The sequence below is a fragment of the Drosophila eugracilis genome, unplaced genomic scaffold (assembly GCF_018153835.1).
Source record: "Drosophila eugracilis isolate 14026-0451.02 unplaced genomic scaffold, ASM1815383v1 contig_90, whole genome shotgun sequence".
Classification (NCBI taxonomy): Eukaryota; Metazoa; Arthropoda; class Insecta; order Diptera; family Drosophilidae; genus Drosophila; species Drosophila eugracilis.
In genome coordinates, this window is record NW_024573812.1 from 3,215,259 (window position 1) to 3,242,274 (window position 27,016).

At 38.8% G+C, this 27,016-nt stretch overlaps 1 protein-coding gene across 9 annotated transcripts in view; it reads right to left on the bottom strand.

Moving 5' to 3' along the window:
- Nucleotides 1-1,061: 1,061 nt before the first annotated feature.
- Nucleotides 1,062-27,016, bottom strand: part of LOC108112523 (protein grainyhead) — a 43,109-nt gene continuing 17,154 nt past the window's right edge. For 2 of the 9 annotated variants that reach the window (XM_017222439.2, XM_017222443.2), the window contains exons 3-13: nt 23,080-23,488; nt 15,538-15,761; nt 15,270-15,432; nt 13,061-13,172; nt 12,394-12,488; nt 9,456-9,512; nt 8,154-8,252; nt 4,065-4,465; nt 3,656-3,851; nt 2,861-2,925; nt 1,062-2,569 (exon numbers count right to left, since the gene is read on the bottom strand). In XM_017222439.2, coding sequence (XP_017077928.1) covers nt 2,443-2,569; nt 2,861-2,925; nt 3,656-3,851; nt 4,065-4,465; nt 8,154-8,252; nt 9,456-9,512; nt 12,394-12,488; nt 13,061-13,172; nt 15,270-15,432; nt 15,538-15,761; nt 23,080-23,488 — 1,948 coding nt within the window. In that variant the 3' untranslated portion in view covers nt 1,062-2,442. Of the gene's footprint in view, nt 2,570-2,860; nt 2,926-3,655; nt 3,852-4,064; nt 4,466-8,153; nt 8,253-9,455; nt 9,513-12,393; nt 12,489-13,060; nt 13,173-15,269; nt 15,433-15,537; nt 15,762-16,108; nt 16,709-16,789; nt 16,979-20,380; nt 20,600-23,079; nt 23,489-27,016 lie in introns of those variants that run through there. The other 7 variants (XM_017222448.2, XM_017222446.2, XM_017222445.2 and 4 more) reach the window with 7 other exon arrangements.

Below are 27,016 nucleotides of genomic sequence, written 5' to 3' on the forward strand. Positions count from 1 at the left end.
TCGAAAAGCCAATCAGCAGGTTTTTTTTAGATAGTTTTGTCAAATGTAAACGTTATCTACATATTTTAGAGCTATCTACATGGGTTTAATGTAATTTACATGTATTTTACATTGATTTATACATAGGAATGTAAAATCATTTTAGTAAAGAAAATATTTTTTTAAATTTATATTTTTTAATGTTTTCAAAGTAAAAAAAATGTTTTGAAATAAATGTAACAAAATCTACACTTACTAATAAGTTAGTTTCTCAAAAAATTTGTATTTTTAAGACGCAAAAAAAATAAAAATCCAATCCGTAAAATTATAAAATTTAAGTAAAAAAGATAGTTTTTAATATTAAGTAATAATTTGACAAAAAAAACTGTAAAACTGGTCATTATTATATTTTCTAATTAAAATTCATTTCTCTCTATTTTAAGGCACAACCCCATCATAAAAAACAAGTTGATTACTTTTTGTTCTTTATTTAAATGTTGTGTATTCATTATAATTATATTGTACAATTTGTTTTATTTTGTTTGTTTGTTTGTCTCTTTTTATAATTTCTCAAGTTGGACATGCACTTTGCACACGATTGAGTGTCATTTTGTTCTCAGTTGCATTTTCACGTATTTTTTTGTAGTTTTCTTTTTTATTCGCTTTTCTATTTTTCGCGGAATTGTTTTCCAACAGTAACAAAAAATAAATTATTGGCTTTTAAAATATATATATGTATGTTTTGTGTATACAATATATATATATAAATATATATATATATATTTTGTAGAAAGAGCGTAGAACTTAAGGTTTACGGGTAACTAAACGTAAAGAATTATAACATGCCGGCAAGATTTTCGATTCATCATCATCATTTCATATCCTTTGATATCATCTTATCGCTTCTCAATTTATATGATAATATTGTGTAATCTTGTATAGTTTTATTTAGAACTAAGGGCTAAAATTAAAAACAAATTGTGATGTACAACACCGGAAATGTCAAGTGGAAAAAGGGTATTTTCTTAGCCCAAAAAAATGGAGCAAAAGAGGGAGAAGAACTGGAGTTTAAGGGGTAAAAGTTGTTTAGAGATTAAGTGGGGGAATTACAATTAATAAACAATTAATAATAATATTGAGCATTGAACTCGTACTGTTCAAAATTGTAGCAATCGTTGCGGAGTATTCGTAGTTCCAAGCAAATCTCGCTGTGAAGTCTCTGCCTGAATTCAAATAACATTCATTGTACACAAAACATTTCGTTAATTAAATTAAACTGTTAATTATGGCAAACAAAGATTGTAAACGCATATGCGACTTCTTATTTATCCCTATACATATCATATATATCATGTATCTGTTATCTATATGTTATCGAATGTTGCGATCCTTTGTTGATTATCGATTCTTGATTAAAGGTTTTTTTGTTTTTTTAGTTTTTTAGTTTTGAATCAACTTTCTCGGTTGATCATTGTTCTTTAGATATTTTTTTGTTTTTCAACAAATGCACACAAATATTTTTAAAGTTTTTTTGTTTTTGTTTTTGTTTTTGTTTTTGCCTTAGCTTGGACTTAATTAAGATTTTTATCAACATGTTTTATTGCAGAGTGTTCTTATCTCTAGGTGTATATCTAGATTTAAGGATAATTACTTCTTCGACAGAGAGAATGTTTTTTACCAATGTTTTTTTTTCAATGTTTTCTTCATCTTTTTGTTGTGTTTTTGTTTTTTGTGTGTACAGAGATCCTAATTATACATAACAGAGAGAGAGAGGGTGTAGAGGAGAGGGGTAACGAGTTAGTTTTGAAATAGAAAACGATTTGTGTTTTGTGTTTGGGTTTTTTTTCAAAAATAATTTTACAATTTTTTTATATTCAACAAGTAAAACGCTTAAGCCGAACATACAAAATGTTTACTAGGTCTAGAATTCGTGTAGAGCTAATGATACCATTTAGATACACCTAAAAGATAGATTCGATAACTCTTCCTTGCCCTGGGACCTAAGGTCTTCTAGCATTAGCTTGGTTGGTTGGTTTAGGGGTGGAGGGGGTATTGGAAAAACACGAGACTTACTTCCTACTGGACAGACACTTTTGCACTCATATTTCGGGTTTCTATGAGCATAAATACACGGTACGATTACGATTAGGGCCTTACTAGACTATCTATAGACATAGCGAGAATTTAAAATTTGATCAAAAAATTTTAGATAATCTCATTGTTGCTAAATAACTAAATCGAATTGTTTAAGTTTAGCGTTTATATATCATTTTACATTATGTATTGTGGTTAGCTATTTAACTTCGAATTACTTCGATTTCCCATTACGTAACTACGATTATTAGACTTAGGCTCTATGGAAAATGGCTTATTGAAAACAACTTGTTGTGTCCGTGTTTTGTGTGTGTGTGGGTATGTGTGTTTTTGTGTCTTATATCGGGAGGGCTACCCGTACTGCCAGTGCTACTGATTTGGCAGCTCTGTTAGCGTTACATCGTACAGGTCGTCCTCGATTTGTTGCACCTCCAGCAGGAAGATATCCTCGTTGCAGTAGAACGATATCATATCATCGTCAATTTTCGCAGTAATCCTGTAATGAAAATTCCAATTTAAAATGTTAGTTTATGTTTATATATATCGATTTATCGATAAGTAAACATACACCCAGGCAAAAAGTTAGCACACGTTTTAAGTTAGATTTTGGTTTAGTTTAAGCTATGGCTAAAATGATGTGATAGGGCGGAAGGATGCATCCTGTTGGTGTATATATATATCTTTCTGTGTGGGTGTAATATCTGTGTTTTTCTCTAGACGTAGATCTAGTTCTAGTTCTAGTTCTAGTTCGTGTTCTAGCTCTAGATGTTAGAACTTGCTTACTTACCCCTTCTTGTTTGTGCGATAAATGTTATTTATGCTCGTTGTTGAGATTTTGTATTTGTTTTCAATCTGCAATTGAGAGACGAGAGAAATATGATGTTTTGTTCTGTTTTGTTGTTGTTGTTGTTTTTTCTGTTTTTAATGTCTGCTAAAATATTTCTCTTATAACTCGCTAGGTTCTTCTTTTATTTTTTCTTTGTGTAATTTTGTTCATTTCTGTGGTCAGCCAATCTTTATTTTTAACAGTGTTTGGTATAGAAAACTATATCTTTATTTTTATATATATTTTTGGTGCTTTAGTGTGTGGAATGTGTGTGTGTGTGTGTGTAGTACGAGAATCTGCTTGGGTTTTTAGCAGGTGTTACGAATGTATATACACGTGTATATATATACTTTTGGATGAGATTTGAGTTTATGAAATGGTTCGTAATTAGTTCCAACTACAGGTTACAAAAATTATCGAATTTCTTCGGGTGAGTAACGATTTTTATATATATATTTATATATATATATATTGATGTATATATTTAGATATTGAGATGTGGCTGATTTAGTCGATTTATGCTTTAGTCTTAGTTCGATTAACGATTTTAGAGATTGAACATTTTGGCGCTTCATTTGTTTGATTTCTTTCTTAGCGGATCCAATTAGACCAAAATGAACAAAATTACAGAAAAGGTGGTTAACCATTAGAACGAGTTTGGTTTTTGATTGTTTTAGATTGGGTTTCTTTTTTGTTTGGGGATTTTGGTTGGGTTTTTAAGGTTGGAGGGGGTTGGGTGGGTTTCTCTATGCTTACCGCATTCAGCAGGCCAATCGTGGTGGGCGGCACCACATGGAGGGGCGTATAGACTTCCTCGTTCTCCTGCCGCACATACAACATCACACGCTCCGAGGTTGGCGGCGTCATCCGGCCACGTTTCATCGGCGGACCAAAGTCGGTCAAAGGTGTGCTGGTCAGCATGTTCTGGTCCAGTATGTGGTCCTTCTTATCGCTGTTTTAGATGATGTTTAAGTGGAAAAATAGATAAAGATTTTAGTTAGTTTTGGTTTAGTATGGAAGCTTCCTACACTCAGAAGGATAACTGTGAAGGAATTTCTTTAAAAATTTCCAAAAGAATTTGCAATTTTCTAAAAACTCAACTAGTTTTCCATAACATCTGAGTGTAAGTTAAACTTTCTATTATGGATGGACGATTTTTACTCACGTCTGCATGTCGGGCGGAAAATGATTGTGAAACTTAAGCGTCGGCGTGGCAACCTTCTGGCCGTGGAGGAGGAATGGTGAGGCGCCCTTCAGGTCCGGTGAGTCAGTCTCATGGCCGTAGAAGCTCTGCAAGGACGAGTGCGAGTTGGAGTTGGAGTTGCCGTTGCTCAGGGGGTTGAATGTCATGCCAGAGCCAGCGCCAATGCTGCCCAGCTGACCTACCTTCTCCATGTCCTCGGCGGGCGAGAATAGCACCGGCGGCTTGGCGAAGTCCTGCATGCCATAGAACTCGGACCGATCCGTTACCGGATGGTAAAGCTCGTCCAGCTTCTTTCTGCCTGTTGCTGTCATCTTTCGCTTGGCTGCCCGTCGCTCTTCGTCGCGCGTCTTACGTTCGGCGCCCTAGAAAAGTATAGGTTTTTGGGATTAATATTGTTATTCTGAGTACACTGAGGAAAAGTTAGGGTTTTTATGAAATTTATGTGTTTTTAAGACACCATTTTAGGATAGCATCTGTGATTTTGATGACTCCCCTTCCTTTTGTAACTTTCCAGTGCATTGAAGATGCTTCCAGGTGGATTGCGAAAGCCTCCAGCCTGCAGCTCCCTGCCGAATTCCCACTGCGCAGGCGCACAGGTGCACGGGGCCAGCGTGTAATTAGCAATCAATCAAATGCACGGATGCCACCTTTTTTGATATTTCTTTACTTATTAATTAAATTCGTGTATGGCTATGGCTATAGCTGTGCCATAAGCTGCCTCGTTGCTGCAGTTGCAGAAATCGCAGCAGCAAAAAAAAAAAAATTATAAAAAAATAAAAAAAATGAAAAAATAGCAAAAGAGAGAAACGAGTTTCTCGCCTGGGGAGCTGCGATGTCGCACAGAGACAAAGCCGCCACCGCAGTAGATTTCTCAGTTGGAGTCTGCAACTGCGTCTGCGTCTGTTTTGGCCACTTTTGTTGGCAAAATGGTCTACACCGTTAGGGTCAGAGCCAAAAAAAAAAAAGGAAAAAAAAAATCATGAAAAAAATGGGGAAAAATTATTATAAAATACTTAGAGATGCAACATAAATATGCATACATAATAAATAATCTGGCGGCGCCCCGAACCATGCAACCAAAAGACTTTGTCTGGGCCAACTGCCCACCTGCTTGTTGCCTGATTGCACACACACAAACACACACTATCATACACACATGCAAAGTTGTTCGGAGATCACATGGATACCTATATAATATATAGTCTGTTGGCTACTTTGTCCGCCGGTGATTGCTAGTTTGCGTGTGCAGGCAGATGCAGCATGCATTGCTGATGTTACTGCTGCTGTTGTTGTTGTTGTTGTTGTTGCTGTTGTTGTTGTTGCTGCTGCTGCTGTTGCACTTTGCATTTGTAATTAAAAATCAGCAATTGAGCGATGGATGCTGCTGCAGGAAGGCAGGTGACTGAGGGGTTTACTTTTTACTTTACTTTTTGTTGTATCTAAAAAGGAGAGGGGGAAGAGGGGGAAGCACAGCACAGGAAGTGATATGTTGCAGCAATCTAGTTGATGCTGTTGCTCTTGCAGCTTCATATTATGCAAGGATGTCTGCAAGTACCCCTCCTCTTAACCCACTACAGACCCTCACTGGCCATATTAACCCAAGTTCTGGTGCTTATCACAAAGCATTTTTAGCCTAGAGCCATGCATTCGCTGTACATCAGGCCAGTGCGTTTGTCTGTGTTTGTATCAGTGTATGTGTGTGGCATGTAAATAACTGTATTTTATTACTTTTATTTTATCTTGGCAAAAATATCGCCAAACTGGCGAACGTGCAACAAGCTAAGGCGACGGCGTCTCGAATCGCCCAATGCGGTCAATGCTCGTCCGCCATACCAGACCCCTCATTTCTTGCCCCATCCTGAGCCTCTACTCTCTACGTCTCTTCTTACCTCCTTTTTGGTGGCTGTTAATCGACTTCAAAGTATGACGAAGACGGAGGACACGCGGACCAAGTGGGCTGCCACTTTTCTTCGAAGAGGTGGCCAAAACCCATTACCATTAGCATTAACGTTAGCTAAATTCTATAATGATTCAACATAAATGTTCGTACAGATATTCTCAAATACTTAATTAAGAGAGGAAACCAAGAAGATTTTGTTAAACGAACTTGTGTAATAAAAAAATATTCATAAAAGTATCTACATTCTGTAAGGCCTTAAAATGTCAAATTTATTTTATAGAAAAAATGTCAAATGGATTTTATGAAATTAGTGAAAAACCTCTGTAAAATGTTATACCACTTAAGGGGATTATATTTCAAGTTAAAAAATGATGTAATTTTATGATTTTTTTAAAAGATTTTAACAATTTTTATAGATTTTAAGTCAAGAGGGTTACAACTTTACAACTTTAAATATCTTCTTAAATCAGAATTAAAGAAATTACCAACCTAAACTAATCATTGAGAAACCCATTAAAAACCCAGCGTTACATAAGTTATTTTCCCCACTAATTTAACTTCTTTCTCTCTCTCTCTCTCTCTCAAGACCTCCAAAAATGACAGTTATCCAGCAAGACAAAAGCCTTCCCAAGGTTCCCCTTTCAACATTGAACATGCCACAGAATTTCTCGTAATTTCAGGCCCTGCCCCTCGGGGCAAACTTAAAGATTCATAATTGGCGGCCGAGGCCCAGAGGTGCCAAACGACGGAACTGCAACTGAAACTGCAATTGCAGTGAAATCAAAATTTCAGAAACTCCGAAAAATCAAAAACTCCCAAAACATACAGAGAAAATAAAAGGGAGATCCCGTATGCGAGGCAAAATAACGTGGTACGCGAAATTTAATTGATACATTTACCGATAAACACACGCTGGCCAACCAAAAAGGGCTGGGGCATGCCCCAAAAAGAAACAGAAAAAAAAAAATGTGAAATATAAGCCCGACGCGATATGGCGATATGGCTGGCCATGGGGCTATGGATCGTTGAATCTGAGGGATCTCGGGCGGGATCTCGTGTACACAGGCCCTGTGTTTCATACAATAAAAGCCATGTCGAAAGGCAGGAGGCCCAGGGAAGCGAGGATGTGTAATGATATGAGAAAATTAAATTGGAAATCCACGAAATGATTTATTAATAAACCCCATCAAGCGAAAAAGTGAAGGGTTCGCATAAAGGCGAAGGTACACAGAGAGAGAGAGAGATACAAAACAAGGGCATGGAAAGGATGTGCTGGATGTATGTGTGTGTGTGTATGCTTGTTGGCCATTTACTTTTCGGACGCGTTACGCTTTCCACTAAAGGCCGAAACGCTGACTGACGGACAGGCTGGCATTGCCGGTGCCCCCAATTCGATAAAAGTTGCAGGCCACAACCGAGGGAGAAGCTGCAGCGACAAGTGGCGCGGCAAAGCAGATACATAACTGCACTGGGAAATTATATTTGAGGTAATTTTGTTGATCAAAATGATTAATTAAGTACTCAGGAATATCTTTTTTTGTCTTTACAAAACCGAAATTTAATGGACTTTGGGAATATTCAACCAAAACGTTTCATTTCTTAAGGTTTTAGAAAATGTTCTTTCAAATCTTCCTGAAATGCATCCTAAAAGTATGCTATGAAATGTCTTAGTTTATATTTTTCACTTCAGACTTTCTGATTTATCTTTAAGTGATGTAACTTTCACCTTTTTTCTCCTAAACTATAATATTAATGATTTGCCATATTTTCCTTCCCAAATTTGTTTAACCCTCAAATATTCCCACATTCTCCAGGCTTGCTTGGCTTTTGGGTGATACAGTGAGTAACCCTATTATTTTAAGGTCTTTATCCAAGACCTAAACCCTTTCGAATTAATGACTTTCAGCATTCTTAATCTCGATTACTTATAATAATAAAATATAAACCTTTTCTGGCCGTGTAATACATAACGAAGCCGCACGTAGCCGCTTTTAGTTAGCTCATCAACCTGTTGCACGTGGCAGAGGGAGACCCTGTTGCTTCTGTGTGCGTAATTGCCAGCATAGGGGAACTCTTCTTTGCTCTGCTTGGCTTGGGAACTTGGGGTAAAGACTTGGGCCGAAGACTTGGGGGAAAATAAAATCACTTACCTTATCGCAGAAGACCTTTATCTGACAGTAGCCACGGTGGAAGACCGCCGCATCTCTGGGGTCCTCGAATGTGTCGATTTGTACGTGCAACGGCAGGCCCTGAAATAAAAAAAAAATACAAAAAAAACATAAAATCCGTATTAATATCACAATGCCCGTATCATTCAAATTGCCCGGGAGGCAGTTGCAAAGTTGCTGTTGCAGTTGCCGCCGGACAGCAATCGCAATCGCAGCAGCAAACTTGCAACAGCTGCAATTAGCCGTTGTCATTTGGGCTGGGGGAGGCGTGGCCGGAGCCGATGGGGCGTGGCCGGAGTGATGTTAAACTGCCAACATCCGTTGGGCGAATGTGTGTGCAACATGTCGTGGCAAGTGCATAATTTGATTTGCCTATTGCCCACACTCGGTGGCACACACGGAAAGAAAGAAGGAATGGGTCTATACTAGGTTCCTAGTGATTAAGTTTAAACACGTTAATATGAGGTATAATCTATAGAAAGTTAAGTCCTTGGATTAGTTATTAAGTTAAATATGAATCCATTTTTAAGAAGCATCCATCTTTCTTCTTAAAATGTATCTTTAAGTTTATATTTAACACCAACTTTTACCTTTGAAAACTACAAAAATCTCAAATCTCTCTCAATTTAAATTCAAAGTTCTAATTGCATTTCCTTCACTGTACATTCTCCACTGTACCTGCAGCGCTCTCTTTTAATGAAAAGCAACGAGTTCTGCTGTGTTTCTGTCAATGAAATATCAGACTTAATGTACGCATTACAACCCCGTCCAGGAGGATGTGCAATCCGCTTTGGATTGACTCGAAGGTGGAGGAGAAGTGCTCACGTGAGAGGGAGGGGAAACAGGCGAGGAGGCAGGAGACAGGAGATAGGAGGCAGGTGGCAGGTGGCAGAAGAAATCCCCTGCCTACGTAGCATCAGTCTGACCGTTGTCAAGACGACTGCTCTGAATGCTGATCGGCACGAGGAGGAGGGAAACGGAACACACATCTCTTGCCCCCATCGATCTGGATCGCTTCTTTGGCCGCATTGAGTCGCCATTAACAAGTTGGCATTAAATTGGTTATTACTCAACCCATCAAAGGCAATGTGTCTGAGTTGAATTTCATTTATAGAAAGGTAGACTAGGCGGGGTTTTTACTGGGTTAGTTGGGGGTAAAGGAAGGTGCAAAGATACTAAACTAAAAGTCATAATAAACCACCATTTCTTTTAGGTGTTTGTTTAAAAAATAAGCTGTTAAACTTAAACTTAAAAAATAAAAGTAAAAAAAGGAATAAAACTCACCTTAACTCCCTTTTGACTGCTGAAATCCGTGCTCAGGCACTGAACCGCAATGTTGATCTGTTTTTTAAAACAAAAAGCATAAGAAAAAGAAATGAATAAAAGAGGAGAAAAGAGTAAAAGTATGTGAGAAATCCCATAAAATATACAAATGTAAACAATTATGAACATAAAAAGAAATTATATCGGCGATGACAAAAACTGAAATGCGTCTGCTATTAGAAGGCAATTGTTTTCTCTCTATTAAGTCGATGTCCTCTTTATGCCCACGACAGTTTAAAACATTCCAACGCACTCGGAAAGCAAAAATAAAACGAAAAAAAAAAACTGAAACAGAAACAGAAAGACAAAAACGCTGAAGGAGAGACAATAACAAGGCAATACACAGAGGACCAACGTCCATGGTCCGGGGGCCAATAAGATGGCCTGGAATCGAGGTAAGGCCTGTGCTGGGAGGGGGGTGGCCTTTAAAGCCAAGTAACGAGCCAAGTAGAGCCGCGACTTTGTATCGCATCCAATTCATTTTTAGTTCGACTTCGGATTCAGTGCAAGGTGTGTGCATTTGTATCTGTATCTGTATCTGTATCTGTATCTGCACCTGTATCTGTATCTGTATCTGTATCTGTGCTATATATCTGTGTGCCGTGGCATTTTAAGCATGCCAAGTCCGAGTTTGAGTCAAAGTCGGAGTTTGAGTTCACTTCACCAGACATACGGCTTGGACAGTAAAATACAAAAAAAAAAAAAAAAATATAAGAAAAATGAAAAGAAAAAAAAAAATAAAAAGAAAATCCATCAACGCAAAAATACCAAAGGAAACAATCTTAATGGTAAAAGTGCAGCAGTCACAGCCGCAACATCCAACATCCCAGCCAGCATCCAACATCCCAGCATCGAAGCATTCGAAGACCCGAGATGTGGACGAGCAGTATTTAATGTGAATAATTAGCGGGCGCGTACCATATAAGCGAAAAGCGAGGGGCGAAGCACCTGCGTGTCGGTGCGTACGAAAGTTTTGCCGCTGGGAAAGGCAGTATCTCACAGATACATTACCAATACATATACAACTTAAAGATGGAGATACACAGTGATGCAGCTAACGGCATAAAACGAAATCGACATTATGCGAGCCAAGTTGGTCCAAGAAAAGGCGACTGACTCTCTCCTACTCGAAAGACGATGTCGCTGGGATTAACATCTCAGCGCGTAAACAATTTGTAAATAAAAAGCTCTATCAAATGCATTGATGGGCGTTGGGGAGGTGGGTTGTGGAACGCAGAGAAATGCAAGGGGAAATGCACTTATGGCCAGCCAGTTAATAACTGCTGACCAATTTGGCAGCCTGCACACACACAGAAGTCACTGAACTTGAATGAAAATCAATTCGGTTTTGGCATTTGTTTTTCACAATATTTTTTTTCAGCATTTTTCCAATGGCATTTTCGGACTTGGGTTAAATGGACACTTGAAGAAATGGTTTTCTTTTAGTTAATATTTAATATAATTTATAGAATTTCATATTTATTTTACAAAATTGACTAGCAAAATGATATCCTTTTAGGATCTTTCTAATATTTCCCAAAAAACAAAATTTTAAAAATCTTTTCCTATAAAAATGGGACTCAATATTGTTTTCCCTTACTAATTTTATAATACATAACTATCAAAAAATAGGTCCTAAGTATTTCTCTCTCTGCATATAGGCGGAGCTTGGTAAAGGATAAAACAGCCGCCGAAGTCATGGCGTATACGTAATATGAGGGCTACCTGACTAGCTGGCTAGCTTACTGGTCTTACTGCTGGCGCTTGTTGCAATAGAATTGCAAATATTTTCCACCGATTAAAATGCTTGATAATTGCTAAATTAAAACGCGGTGGGAGCTCAGCAGCAGCAACAGAAAAAGCAAAAAGCCAGCCAACCGCCGGACTGAAAAGCAAACTCAGACTCAGACTCAGACTTAGTTCCAAGCATTTGCGAGTAAGTGATTAAAACTAAGTGTCATAAATAAATAAATGCATAAATTATTCTTTTGAAAGAGTAAAAAAACAACAAACTGCGAGTGGGTTAGAGAGGGACAGCGGGGCTATAGAAAGGGATGGCCAGAGTTGGCTGGGGCAATGGCGACGCTGGCTGAATAATTTGCGTTTTACTCGCAATTGAAAATAAATCAGAAATTAATTCTTTGCTCACACACAGGTGGATATATATGTGTGTGTTTATATATATATAGAAAGATATGGAGAGGACTTGGCTGCTATCTGCTATCTCCGTCTGCTTCATAAAAGTGTCGCGCTTAATTTTTTTGCTTTTTTCTCATTTTTAATTGAGGCGGCGCTCGAAGTAAACAAAATGGTTGAGAGGGAAAAACACATAAAAGCATACAGAAGTCGGTTTGGGGATGATAAACGAGGAGATACCCTGTAATGAGTTAAAGGTTCTAAGTTTTCAAGGGGTTTCTTGTGAGAAGGAAAGATGGATTATAGGATTAATGTTGGTCCAAAATGTGCTACTAGGATTTGTAAAGTCCTTATAAGAGATTTTTTGGTATCATTTTTCATCTTCTTTTCACCTTCTTGGTGTAGAAAATCTATATATTCTTCAAAGCTATGGAAAAACGTTTCCAATTCCATTCTTTTCTTAAGTTTAAAGATTTTTCAGCTGGTAAATTGATAGATTTTTCCTAAACTACCTCACCAAATGATATAAAAACTGGTAAGTATCTTGAAGGAACTTTTATGTCTTCCTAATAGGAAGTTCTTATATCAAAAATTAACACTAAAACTCTCCCTGTTAAGAAGTTACTCTACATTTTATAAGCTAAAAAAAACATATCAAACTTCCTATAAAACCATCATACCCCTGCAAAAGTAAAGGGTAGTCAAAAATTCCATAACTACGCTTGCCATAGAAATGAGATCTAGAATGAACAGAAGAACTTACCTTGGCGGAGCTCTCCAGCGGATTCCAGTAGACGGCGATGGCATTGTGCGACACTTCCTCGATGCAGCCAACGAGGCCAACCGAGTTCTTTGTATCTGTAGAAGAAGAGCAGTCGTAGCAGATAATCAGAAGGGGGGAAGGTGAAACCACATAGAGGGGAGTGTTGTTGCACGCAGATGATGAAGAAGAAATGCAAGAAAAAATGGAAGGAGTTTGCAACAAGAGTTAAACAGAGGCGAGAGAGCTTTGGACATTGGAAAATATGTTTGTATTAACAATTAAGGAAATTTCTGCGTTGCCAGTGCCAGTGACAAGTGCCTAATGAGTTATGTTTGATGGGCCAGTCAGGAGGAAGGAGCAGCATGTTGCAAGCAGCAAGAGCCGAGCCATAGCCGAGATTATCTGCAATCAAACAAACGGAGCGCATTTGCTGCTGCCGCCGTGCGATGCGCGATGCGCGTTTATCAATGTCATAACTCTCCTGGAACGTTGCGGGCCTTTCAATAAAAAGCAACAATTTACTGCTAGAAATACTAGACAATACAAATGGACAGTCCAGCATCCGACGCTGCTGGACTTCTCTTTCGATCTGGCTAGATAGTTAAGAAGGGGGCATTGGGTATTGGGTATTGGGTATTGGGGATATGTCCATGTTGGTTTTACGCACCTGCATCCAAGATTCTCTGCTTCACGGAATGCTGACGACTGTGCCAGAATTGCCAGGCCTTGATCTCATCTTCGGGGCTCTTCTCCTCGCGGAACATTAGCATGATCACACTCTGCGTCGGTCGAACAGAAAGAACGTAAAGTAAATATGGTTATTAAATTAAGTGCAAGACTAAGTTAAGAGGCCACTAAAAATTAACTCATCTCAACTCAACTCAATTAGTGTATTTGCAAAAAGGAAGCACTAAAGTTGAAGTTAAGGAAATGGTTATATTGGAAAGTTTGCTTATAGAAGGGGATAGCTAATGTCTGGTTTTAGATTTTCCCTCTAAATTTTACCTTAATTTAAATTCTAATCATAAGCAGCTTATGTTAATTTGTAAATGTAACCCTTAGTTTGTACAATTTCTAGTAGATCTTATCTTTGTAATTGCAAAAGGTAAATCTTTCTTACATTATTCTTGATCTGTAAAGCGATCTGTCTGGGAGTTGATCTTTATCTCTAAGGAAATGCCATGTCTTTTGCTGATGTTTGGCCAGACATGGTCTTAATCCTTTTATATAGTATATATACCTACGATCTAGGGTTCATTGCTCTGACATATATGCGTTGTGACACTCAACTCACAACTCGGTAGATCGCACCCTACGCCTTAAAAGTCAAAAGGATTAGGCAGCAAGGAGGACAAAAGGACGAATTCGATTTAGCAGAAAAACGTCCAACAAAATTTGTATCTTCTGCTCGTCCTAGGCTTGCCTATTGTTTTCCCAGCATTTGCATTTTTTCTCTATCAATTATCTGTCTTATTTTTTTACGTTTTGAATAATTAAGGAAGCGCAGAGATAGCCGGCAAGGAGTTCCCAAAAAAACGGAAACTGTTTCTGAAAATTGCAAGCCAGCAACCCTTGCCAGGATCATCTTTTCCTTGAGGTTCCCGACTCCTCACTGATTACAGCATAAATATTTTTGTGTATTTTTCCTCGGGACTGTGGAAGTCTTTACATATTCATGGGCTAATCAGCTCGTAAATTATACTCCGCTTTACTTTTTTTTCTACAGATTTTTCGGTTTTCTTTCTTGGATCACAAATGTTCCCCGTTAGATTGGGTTATGTAAATGTGCGTTTGAGAAGTTTTTCCTTTTTACACTAAAATATATTTCGGAAGGGGGGAAAAAAAGGGCGCGGAGCTCTAAACAAATAAACTCGTAAATTAATTTTGACACTTTTTTGTCGAGCCTTGCAAAATATGGCACTTTTATGGTAATATGAGAAAGAAACACGACGGCCTGATCGAGAACTTGAGAAGCGGAGGGAGGGTTAAGCTTCTCTCTGAAGATCTCCATTTGGTTTCTTCAACTTTTTTGTTGCAAGTTTCATTCTTTATAAACTTTTTTTTTATCGCTCGCTTTGAGTATGCAAATGACAAGGATTCGGATTCGGATTCGGATTCGTATTCCTTAAATTTCAATTGTTGTTTACTTTGGCCTCCAGTTCCGCTTCCCAGTTCCGCTTCCACCTCCGGGCATTTACTTAACCCATTTACCATTTCCCACTTTGAAACTGTAACTTTGATGTCATTCTTGAGCTCTCAACGGTTCAGTTTTCAATTTGCATTTTGCATCTTCAGGACGTCATTTAAGCTTATCTGATTGATGATGTTGACGGGTATTGTCCTGCCCTACGGCTCCTACTCCTTGAGAGCGTTCGTCCTGAACAAACATTCGTCGTGAAAGATTTGCATTGAACGGAATATTCAAATTCTCATCAAGGGATCGCTCACTCGCTTTCTCAGTATCATTTATCATTGCTACGTGCCCCTGCCCCTGCCCCTACCCCTACTCCTGCCACAGGCACAGGCACAGGATATGGGATGGGTGTAATTGAGCAAAGGGTTGGCCGATCGCACCTCAGGGTAGTCGTATAGCTACCTTTTATATAGTCTAAGGATCTGCTCAAGAAGCCGACACACATTCTCTGACAAATCGCCCTGGTAACGAAGAACGAAGAAGGGTTGCCCTCCGGCCTGGATTTTCACTGATTTTCTCTGTGTGTTCGTGTGGTGTTGATGGCATAAACAAAACACACCAAAGAATGGAAAACAAGCAGCACGAACTTGATTGACAAAGCTCCCCTTCCATCGCAATCAATCAACAAAACCAACTATTATATAGCTCTTAATATATACTATATATAGATTTTGGATCCTACCTTGACGGTGGTGTTCTTGATGGGCTTTTCCGCATCGTGAACATACTCCAGCGTTATCCCGTAGAACTGACCCTTGTTAATGTAGGTGATGCGATCGTCCTCGCGCCTCTGCGATGAGCTGATAGGGCTCTCCAGGTGATAGCGGAAGCCCACGTTTGTGAAGCTATCGGAGGGGGTATTTAAAAGAGATGTTAAGGGGGTTAGAAATTGGTTAATGTTAGGTTAGGGGTTAGGTTAACATCTTAAAGAAATCCTCAAAAGAACTTACATTTTTGGTATTTGTATTTTGTCGGCATCATTCTGACGACCAAAGTCATGCCAGGGCCGCGATCGCGTAGATCCATTGGTGCTCGTATCCACCAGGGATGTGGTGGGGCTGTTCTGACTGCCATGGACCACTGTCCTCTGCTGGATGCTGTTCACGCTGACGGGTATGCTGCCATTGGCATCGATCAGGGTGCCCGGTTGACACAATTCCGTGTAATCAAAGGACTGTTTGGGGAGTGGTTTGAGGTAAGAAAAGGGATTAATTAAGTTAATTAGAAATTGGAAATAAAAGATAAGCTCCAGTTAAGAGTTTGGTTTAAACTAAAATCTAATGGACACGACACGCTTTAGTCAGACACTCTACTTTTTGGCTACGATTATACTCTTCTGATTCAGCTTTTAAGATATGGTGTTATATACATCAGACTACCTCTAAGTTTTACTTTTCTAACATTGCTAAGTTATAATAATAATAATAATAATAAATAATGGACACGACACGCAAATGGCAAACTCTACTACTTTTTGTCTTTGATTTAGGACTTGATGGTTGCCTTAATCGGAAGCTATACCTGTTGAATATTGGTCTGATCCCGCGGTGTGATGGCATCCGTGCCTATGCCCGAATCCGGACTTGGCAGATCCACCGTTAGACCCGCTGCCGTAATGGCTTTGGCATAGAGAGGCGTGGCCCCACCATTGCTCTTGCCATCCTGCGGATGATGTTGTTGCTGCTGCTGCTGGTGGTGTTGTTGTTGCTGCTGTTGCTGTTGCTGTTGCTGGTGATGATGGACGCTGGTCAGCACAGTGGTGGTGGCGGGCGGGGGAACGCTGCCGGCAAAACGACCCTCATAGGTGACCACTCCGCCGGGCTGGGATACAGAGACATCGACATCGCCGTACAATGAACGTGTGCTGGCTGGGACATAGCCACCTTGGCCGTCCGGGGCAAAGTATTCCCGATAGTAGGAGGGCTCCGCTATGAATGTGGTGGTACTGGTGGGCGGGGGACCGGGTGGCAGGCGACTGGCAGTGTACATGCCATAATCATTGGCCGTGATATAAGGACCAGGACTGGGACTCTGTGCCTGCATGGAAACACCGCCGCCACCGGCGGCTCCGGCTGGACCGGCACCACCGCCCGCTCCGCTTGCCGTGCTGGGATGTGAGGTCTGCAGGTGGTTGGTTGGTTGGTCACACATGGCTCTAACTTGATCGCAATCCTCTGCGAGTTGTTGTTGTTGTTGTCTCACCTGTAGATAGATCTGTGTGCCGCCCGTTGTTGCATACATCTCTAGTTCGTCTTCTGTGGTCCTGGAACCCGGCGATACTGATCCTGATCCTGTTGATTCTGGCTCCGATTCAGTGCTGCTGCTGCTGCTGCTGCTGGGTGTGCTGGGCCTATCAGCTTCACTTGCCGTTGGTGCATCCAAGTGCAAGATCTGCGGGAAAGTTGCGTTGTTGTTTGGGATTTTTCTTGGATTTGTATCTTTTGGAGAACTTAAACCTAAAGCTTGGAATTGGAATCCGGTGGCTAAGCAACTGATCGATTGATCAGGAATCCACCAAGACACCACCAAGACAAACTGTCATTGTGGCTAATAGCCCAAAAGGCCAGTGATTGATGGTTTTCTGGCCAGAAGACAGAAGGTCGCACAGAAACCCCAAAGAAACGAGGTGACAAAAATTGTGCGTGCGTTCTTTTTGGGCCATGATTGTGTGGATTTTTCTTTAAGCCATGATTCATACAACAACAGCAGCCAACAGCTTATTGAAAATAACGTCAACAAGTACAGTTTATAATAAAAGGCTATAAAAAAAAAATGGTATATACGAAAACGAAATGAAACAGTCGCCGTCTCCGTCGCCGTCGCCGTCTCCGTTGTTGTCGTCGAGTGGAAAGAAACCAATTAAAAAATATACAGAAAAAAAGCGCGAAAAAAATCAACATTTATATACGGATTGAAAGATATATATATATATATATATGGCTATATGCATATGTTAATTATCATTGTTTTTTTTTTTATTGGCCGCCCGAAAATGTCAAACGTTTTTGGAGACAAACGCACGAAGCTAAATGAGGTAATACAGAGCAAAGTGTGGTCAATTCATGTCTTAGCAGATATATATATATATATCTTTTAGATATAGATATTTTGGGGGACTGAGATTGAAATTAGCAGCGAGCTGCTGATTGCCTTTGGTCTAAAGAAAGTGAAACCCCAAAAGAAGAGACACACACAGGTCCAGCCGAAAGACGTCACTATTCCGTTGGCCTTTGATCGAAACCGGTTGCCTTTTCAACTTATTTTTTTTTTTTTTTCGGGGTAATTTTTGTTACACTTTTGGCCAACACACACACACACACATACGCAGAACCCTTGTAATAATTTATGATCTTTACTTTGATTTTGGTTAAGTTTTCTTGTCTTCTTACTGATTCAAATGTATACAAAGGCCTCTGTGGTTCTGTGCCTCTGAGATTCCATTTTTGATTTTTTGGTTTTTTGTGGTCAGCTGTCTGATCTCTTGTATAATTTAGCATCAGTAAAAGATTCTAGCTGCGAGCTAATTAAATTTGTTCATCGAAATCAATTTGCATTTTAAACTTTTAACGTGCAACGTCAGAGAAGGCCTTGACGAATCCGATCGACGATCGATCCGCCGCCAGAGCAGAGACAAAGATACTTTGTTGCTGTGTTCGGACTTTTTGGTCGTTTTTCTTTTTTTTTTAACTTTTGGCTTTTTGTGTGAGGTGCGTGTGTGTCGCCGAAGCTTGCTTCGATAGCATCCGAATCTTAAGATTTCTTAGCTATATGGTATAGACTAAACTGAGCCATCGGTTATGAGCCGTGCGGTGCTGGGCTTTTAGAATTATGCTAAGCAGCTGCGTCAAACGATTCTGGCACATATTTATGTATGAGGAAGGAATATAAAAAACAAAAACAAAAACAAAAACAAAAGCAACAACAACAAGTGAAGCCCGGACAAAGGAAAAAATAACAAAATATTTAAATAAAGCCAATTAACTATTTTAATGCCTTTTGGAATGATAAAAGTGGAAACTTTTTTCTTCTTCGGCTGAGCGTTTTATGAATATCGTTAATTCTCGGAAATAAAGTGAACGAAAAGCCGAGAAAAACAAAAAAACATCTTAGCATATATGGAAGTAAAAACAAAAAACAAAAAAACAAAAACAACAATAAGATTTAAGAATTGTTTTGCATTCATAAAATATTTCTTAATGGCTCCTTGATGTTGTAATTGTGGTTCTCGGTAAGGAAAACCCGTGACTAACAGCCCTCGAAAAGTGCTTTTAGCTTTTTGGCTGTTGGAAATTTTTTACTAAATCTTCGGGCTTTAAATTCAATTTCAACTTTAACTCTTAATAAGAGCAATAAACCCTCAAGGTTGTTTTTCATTTCATGTTTGAGTGATGCCTAAACTTCCGTTAAAAGAGTACTTTATACTATTTATTGATAGATGAAAAAGCAATCTACTTAATTGGTTATCAAAATTTGATAATAAATTGAGGGTTTTCTTTAGAAAATCCCATCTGCCTGTCTAATTTATCAATCTGTTTGTTGGCCTGTCTCATTGGCTAGGCAATTATCTTGTTACATCATCTAGGCTTTCCATTATTAATTGAATTATTATTAATAATGCTTTCCGGTTTGTAGTATTTCTTGTTCTTGAAAGCCAAGCTATGGGCCTGGCAATCTCTGATTGTTTTTCTTTAATTCACACTTACTTAAGTTAGTTATGGTTTCTTAAAAAAACAAAAATTTAACTCAAGTTGATTCATCTCTTATGATTCATTTAAGTAAATCAAAGAAATTCTCTGAATAAATTGAGCAATCACTAAGCGAGATTTCATACATTGTTGAGCGAATCAATTTGAAGTGGGAAATCCGCTGACTGCAATAAACCACTGATAAGGCGAACTCAAAGTCAATTAGAAAGGCAGCCGATGAGGGTTTGGGATATAGCGATATATATCTGGCATCTATTTATATAGAGCAGCCAGTAAGAGAGAGAGAGAGTTGTTTCGGTTAATCCAAGATCTAAATGCCAGTGTCTAATGATTACACTTTCCGGTGCCTGGAGGGCAATAAATAAATTGCCAACTCAAAAAGTTGAAAATAAAAAAAATTGATATGTTTTCCGATTCTGGGTCATAAATAAACCTGACGAAACCTTAGACTTTAAACTATGGTAACTGTATATGTGTGTGTTTGTGTGTGCCAGTGTGTGTATGTAAATTAATAAGACAAATATTAAGAATAATTAACTGTCAATGCAACAAATGCACAATAAATTAGAGTGCATGCAAATTGTGCAGCGACTGCGGCAATTTAATATTTATTTGCTTATTTTTCTCTGTATTTTTTTTGTATTATTTTTAGCTGGTAAGCAAATTAATGCCCAATAAAAAAACGGAGACGGCAATTAAGAGTCGCTGGATTCTCTGCTCAATGAATTTCATAAGCCGCACTCTTCTCGCCCACCCACCCTCTAATATCTTTGGATTCTTGGCCTTAGCAAATGCGCGCCAAACAAAAGACTTAGGCAGCGAACTTGTTCGTCGCGTGGGTGTTGAAAGGCAACGCGTTGCGCCCACACGATGTTGTTGTTGCTGCTGTTCTTGTTGTTGTTGTCGTTGTTGTTACTGCAACTGCTGCGCGTGCGCTGTTGTTGTTTGATTCATGGTTTTTGGATTTGACTCTCGCAGGTGGATTGGTATGGATTGTTATTGATATGCCACAGAATATTGCACTACTGCTGCCCACATTCCAGGCGAAAAGGTACTCGACGGTATTCGATATCGGTATCACACTCACACTCACTGTCTTCGTTTTTCTTCTTCTTCTTCTTCTTATTTAGATCCCTCACCGATCGATCGGTTTTCGGTTACAATATATACGATGTCTTACGGATCGCGACGAGGCATATATATAAGTATTTATGTGTATATATATTTATAGGCTATTACGGAATCGGATTCGAAAGCGATACGATCCTACTCCGACAGCGTGATACGACTGACTAAAGGCCGCCGATCGCTGCCAGGTATGACAGCCGCTGCGACGTCGCCAGTCGGCAGTTGGCAGTCGGCAGTCGGCAAATCCGCCGTTGTGTTGCGTCGGCCAGTTGGAACACAGATACACACGCACACTCACACACACGCATATATACATATACATACGCAAACTCATATCAGTTCAAAATGGTTGGAATCCGCGGCTGGGCTGTCGCAATATTCTCAGTGGCAGGAGGGATGGGGAAAGGGGTAGGGGAACTGGGTGGGTAGGGGCCGGGACAGGGCGTTGCAGCTGCTGCAGTGGCAAATATTAAAAAATAGCTGCACTTGCTGCAGAAAGTTGAACGTGGCTAAGTTTAATAAATTCTTCATAATTTTAAGTTAAATTTAAGAAATTACTAAAAAATTTATGAAATTTTGAATAGTAAAAATATTAAATAAGAAATTAAGTTAGTTCTTAAACCTTTTCCTAGCTTTCGTAAGTCTTTTCTATATAGTTAAACTTTTATAGTTGAAAAAGCGTAAAGTTTTTATATTTTAAAACAAATTTTTAATTGTTTTTTTTGGATATTAAATGAGATAATATTGTGGTAGTTACTAGTTAAAAATTTGAAATATTTTTTTTAAGTTTTAAATCAAAGAAAATCAAAGATCAAAGGCACCTTTGCTGATCATATAACACCCAAAATAATGTTGTTATATAACCTAAAAATTTCAAATATAAAACTAAAAATCTGACCATAAATATACAAATTCTTCTTCTACCCAATATAAAATATTTTCACAATCTTCTACCCATAAATTTCCCACAATAGAATCCCGCCTGTAGTTGCACTTGCTGCTCTTATTGAGCAAATATCGAAGTCAGGTCGAAGGAAAAGGAAGGCGATCGGCCGGAAGTGCGCACTTATCGCTGCCGATTGTTGTCGCCCAGAGTTGGCTACTGCAATTTCCCATTTAATTACGGTTGTTCCTTTGCTTTTTCTTTGCGTGTGTGTTCGATACGGGAGTGTGTGACCAAATGCCTTCGAACTGCTTGCAACATCCAACTCGAACTTCGGGCAAAAGGAAGTGGTTCGATGGTGAAACGAGATGGGGTTATAGGATAAGCAAGTGTGTGAGAGTGAGAGAACCATACAAATCACGTACGCACACATACGATCGTATAACAGCTGGTGCGAGAGTGTATAACAGTTGGTCATGCAGTAAAGCCTTGCTATTGCTGTTGTGGTTGTTGTTATTGCTATGCTTATTGTTGCTACTGTAGTTGTTATTGCTGTTGTTGTTGCTGTTGCTGTTGCTCTTTCAATAGAACCGAACGAACCGACGACGACGACACGACAACAAAAACGACGCTGATTCGTATTGGCTGCAGCCACTAATACTCATTGCTCACTCACACCAGCAATTGACAGACCAATTGCAGGTCTGTTAGACAGCAGCAGCAACAACTACATCAGCTAGCAACAACATCAGCCTAGCAACTACAACAACAACAACAACAGCTGCAGCTCGTTAATTGATGTAGCACACAGGATGCGCCGCTGATTGGGGTTGTCCACTCCGCTGCTGATGATGATTGTGAATGGGCAGTATGGAGGAATGGTTAGTAGCGGAATGGGCTGGAGAGGGTTGTAGAGGCTGCAGAGGATTGGCATTCCAAATGAGATCGCATGGGCTGCCGATCTAAGCCAAAAGCTTATCCGCAAATACAAATTTATATTGCATATGGCATGCAAGGTACACGGAGAGAAAATGTTTGCTATACACATTGTAAATGTTATAAATTAATAAGCTATAAGAGTAAGATTAATACTGTGATTGCTGCCTAAAATCACTAAAACTATGATTCTTTTTACACGGAAAAAACTATTAGTAGAATTAAGAGTTCCTAAAATCCTTTTTTAGAAATTTAAGTCATTAAACAAACTTATTTTTACCGTACTTTTGAGAGCCTTTGGTGTCCTACAACCAAAATGGTTTTAAAAACATTTTCAAAAACTCTGAAAAATGTGAAATATCTTTTCAAAAATCTCATTATTTAACCTGAATCAATGGCTAAAATAACCCTTAATGGTTATTAAAATAAAATTCTAAAAATATTCCTAAAACCTGTTTTTAATAAATTCACTTTTAACACCCAAGTTAATGAAAAATAAAATATTTTCGCAGTTTTATCAGACATATTTCAACCCCCTTAGAACATTTTAATGTAAAACCTATTTGATTTCATTTAACTGATTAACATTCCCGATTTAAACTTGCGATAATAACCCATTTCCTCTCTAACCTTTTAATTGCATAATATCTAAGGGAGAGTTCTCATAGTTATCATAGATTTTTCTTTCTGTGTAGAAGTGTTTGCTGCTAAATTGAAATTTGCGTGCGTGTCCATTAATTTGTTCCCTAAGTAAGAGCTTCCAGCTGGTACTTAACTTCTTTTTTACAGATTATTAAGTACTTTTTGTTTCATAAATATATATATTCTATATATCCTACCTTCTGCGTTATGACCGAGCCGGGTCCATTGGCTGTTGTTGCGCCGGCAATGTTGCCATTCTTCGGATCCTTGCGCAAGTCTTCGGGCTCTCGTTTGATGCTAATTAGTTGCTGCTGCTGCTGTTGCTGTTGCACCGCCGAGGAGACAATTGAGCCCGCGCTCCCCACGCCAGCGGCACTAACAATATCGCCGGGATGTTGCTGCTGGTGTTGCTGTTGCTGCTGCTGCTGTTGTTGCTGCTGCTGTTGCTGCTGCTGCTGGTGATGCGAGATCGTTGTCGTGGAGACAACGCCGGTTGTGCTGACCGTCGCCGATGATGAGGGGTGTGAGCCGAGCAGAAAGCCTTGAATCTCATTTTGCGATAGGCCAGAGACATCGATAGGTGTGGTCTGGCCATTGAGCTTTCCACTGAGGTTCAAAAATAACAGAGACAGAGAGAGAGGGGGGAGAGAAAGAGAGAACAAGAGTAATATATAGTACATTAGTTGGTGCTTAATAGCTGTTATTATTATTTTAATCAGGGTACGCAAAATATATCTTAAAGACAAGAGTTATTAATTGCCATTTTAGCATGAATAAGTCCTGCACATAATAATCACTTTGATAGGCTTTTAGGTTAATGTAGGGTGAAGATTTCTGCTTGATTTTGCTTAATTTTTAATATTTAATATTATATTTAAGTAAGTTTTATAATAAAAAGAGGAAATAGTACCTTTTTGATAGTTTTTGGAAACGAAAAATCAGTCCGTTCTTACTAATCTGAGGTTCTATTAAGAAACCTCATTTTTTTTAACATGAACATTAAGGTAGTTAGTTCTTTTAATCAAAACTAAATCTTTGTACATAAGTACTAAGACTTACTTAAGAATTTACAATACCCAAAGTCCTATAATTCAAAAATTTGTTATGATAAACTTTATCAAGGCTAACATCAATCCTAGCAATCCTTCAATATCTTAGTTAACCTTTCTAGTAACCTTCTTAGTAAGAAAGCTATTACCCACCTCTAGTAATCTCCCCACCCATTTACTGATCATATTCTAACACCCCCACAAATGGTATAACTCCATTAGGCTGCTTATCCATCAAACCCGCGCTCGCCAATCACCTGGGCAATCATGCAATCAAGCAGCTCTCAACTGCGGCAAGGCTAATTTCATTCACCAGAGTCAGAGTCGGAGTAGGAGAGACACCTGTGTGTTGCTCACAAAACCTGGATCTGGATGCCCGCCCAAATGGGAGCAATCGGGGCAACAACCAGCCGCCATAAACCAGAATCCGAAGCCTGCAGCAAGTGCAAAAACAGAAAAGAAAAGAAAACAGAAAAACAAAACAAAAAAAAACAAAAAAACCAGACTGAAAAACCTGGCACAACGACAACATCAACAACTGCTTTTTGGCCAGCATCCAGCTTGAGTTGGCAACAAACAAAAAGAACAACAACAACAAGACGAAACGAAAGAGATGGAGAATTAGCGGCATCCCCCAAGACTTGCCCCTTCGATTCGATCTCTTATCGCTTTATCGCCGACAACTCTAGGAAAAGTCGTAAATTAGCCGCGATGATGCCTGTCGCCGTCGTCGTTGATAATCGAAGAATATTGATAACTTTTGGCAGCGTTTTCCAGTGAGAGGGAGAGAAGAAGCAGCTTAGAGGGAGATAGCAATGCTGCCACCAAGGTCAAACAAACAAACAAACAAAACACAAAACCAAAAAAAGTCCTGGCAGCTGGAAAACCGGATTCGTTTGTGGAATTATTTCCACCAAGTTTTCAGACACAATTAAAGCTCTTTTGAGGGAAACCCCGCCCTTTGACCAGCACAAAAAAAGGCCAACCAACATATTTTGGGTAAAATGTGAGGTAAAGAGAGGAGAACAGACCGATCAATCAGATAAAGCATTATTATATAGCATATGCCTAAGGAGTTTCTTGAAAAATGGAAGATGTTATGTTGTAAGTCTTACAGTTTGAGGGAAGAAGCTTAGAATAGATTTTTTGGCTTAACTTTCCTGAGAACTTCCTTGATATCTTGGATATATTTAGGAACTTCTTAGTTTATCTATAAGTTTATAAAACTTTATAAACATCTTAAGAAAGGACCTTTGCTAATATCCTTCCTATAAACCTATCATTGTCATAATCATCTCAATTTCATTCACCGATAAAGGGTTGATCAGACTTGATCTGTTTTTACCAGCTACTTTCCTAGGCAAATCTTGTTTCTGGTTCAGAGACTGGTTCTGGGCTGATTGATTATTCTGCTTTGTTTTGATTATTTCATTCTTAGCTCCTGTTCTGGAATTAAGTTATTTATTTAATAGTTTAATTGATTGTTTTTAAGTCATAAATATAATGGATAATAACTTTAAGCTTCCAGAAAACCTACAAAAGTTATCTCAGCTAAAAGATCATAAATTCTCCTCTAAAGTTAACTTCAATCTTTTGGATCTATAACAAATCTTTTGTTTTTTAATATATTATTAAATTGTTTATTATTTAAGCTAAAAACTTTATTAACTATTTCCAATTTTAGCCATCTTGCTAATAGAGTTCGTACAAGTCCATCAGATATGGCCAATTTTCAGCGGCCTTTTCGACAATTTGTCTTAATTTGTGCTCAGATATTGATTGCATATATGCAAATTCCGAGCGTTACAGAAATTGCGCCACACCTTGGCTAACACACACACATATACTCAAACTTATAGATACAACGAAATTCTGGGAGTGTGTGTCCAATTCTTCCGTTAGCAGCTGTTGCAAGTTATTTCAGCACGGCCTGCTCTACCTCTGTATCTTTTCGAGGTTTTTTTTATTATTTTATTTGACTATTTTTTTCGGTTTTTTTATTTGGCATTGCTCAAGTTGACAACGGCCACGATTGCGATCGCTTGCCCCATTTTGTGGCACTTGTCTCCCTCGTGCCCGGTGTCCCGTTGTCCCGCTCTTTTTCACCCGAAGTTTGCCTTCTTTTCGACTTCTCTGTTCGCTGTCCTCAAAAGAGGAAAAAGGGGGGCAGGGAAAGAAAAACGGACATCGACATGGGTAGAAAACAAAAAAAAACAACAAGAAAAATGTTTTTGTTTTTATGTTTGTTCTGCAGAACATTTTCGCTATTAAAAATGACACTCGGATTGCCCGCTTTAAAAATGTATCTTTTTCCTTGGTTTATTTTTCGTAATGCGATATGTGACCGATGTGCCGGCTGACCACCGTTTATTCCGCTTCTTTTTGTTTTTTAGGGTCAGGTCGTGTAAATCACGTAGCGGATATGGGGAAGCAAGAATACTAACATATCACATTTATTAGATAGCCAAAGTGCTGGCCATATCTCGGTCTTTCGGCATTTAATTGTGTTTCTAAGCCAAGTGCCGAGACGCGCGACCTTTTCCAGGCCCCCGGCCGAACTACGGTTAAGGGGTTTCATCACTTCGACTCCATAAAACGAAACCGAAGCGTAGAACCCGCCAGCTAGCCATGTGGGTTTGCCTCTTGGGTTTTTAGTTTTTGGCTTTTGGGGTTTTCGTTTTGGATTTCATAACCTCCAACGTGCCGCGCTTTTTTGCGCATTTCCACGAATCGGCTAAGAGCGCTGCACTTAAAAAAGCCAGCACTTTCCAAGGAAAATGAATAGTTTATGAAAAATATATTCTTATGAAATATTGGAAGATTGTTTTTAATGAAAAATACATTATCTAGCTATATAAAAATATATACTTTAAGCCAAAGCAGTCTTCTAAGATCCTAAATTTAAGGCGAAAACTTGTCATGCAAAGATTGGTCTTAAATCTTACTTTCTTAGGGCTATCTTTTAAGAGGCCATTCTTCAACTACATAAATATTTTAAATATATTTAAAAATTAAACATTATAAACCATCTTAAAAACCCCTTTCAGCCAACCTCTCCCCTAGTCTTAACCAAAAATATTGCCTC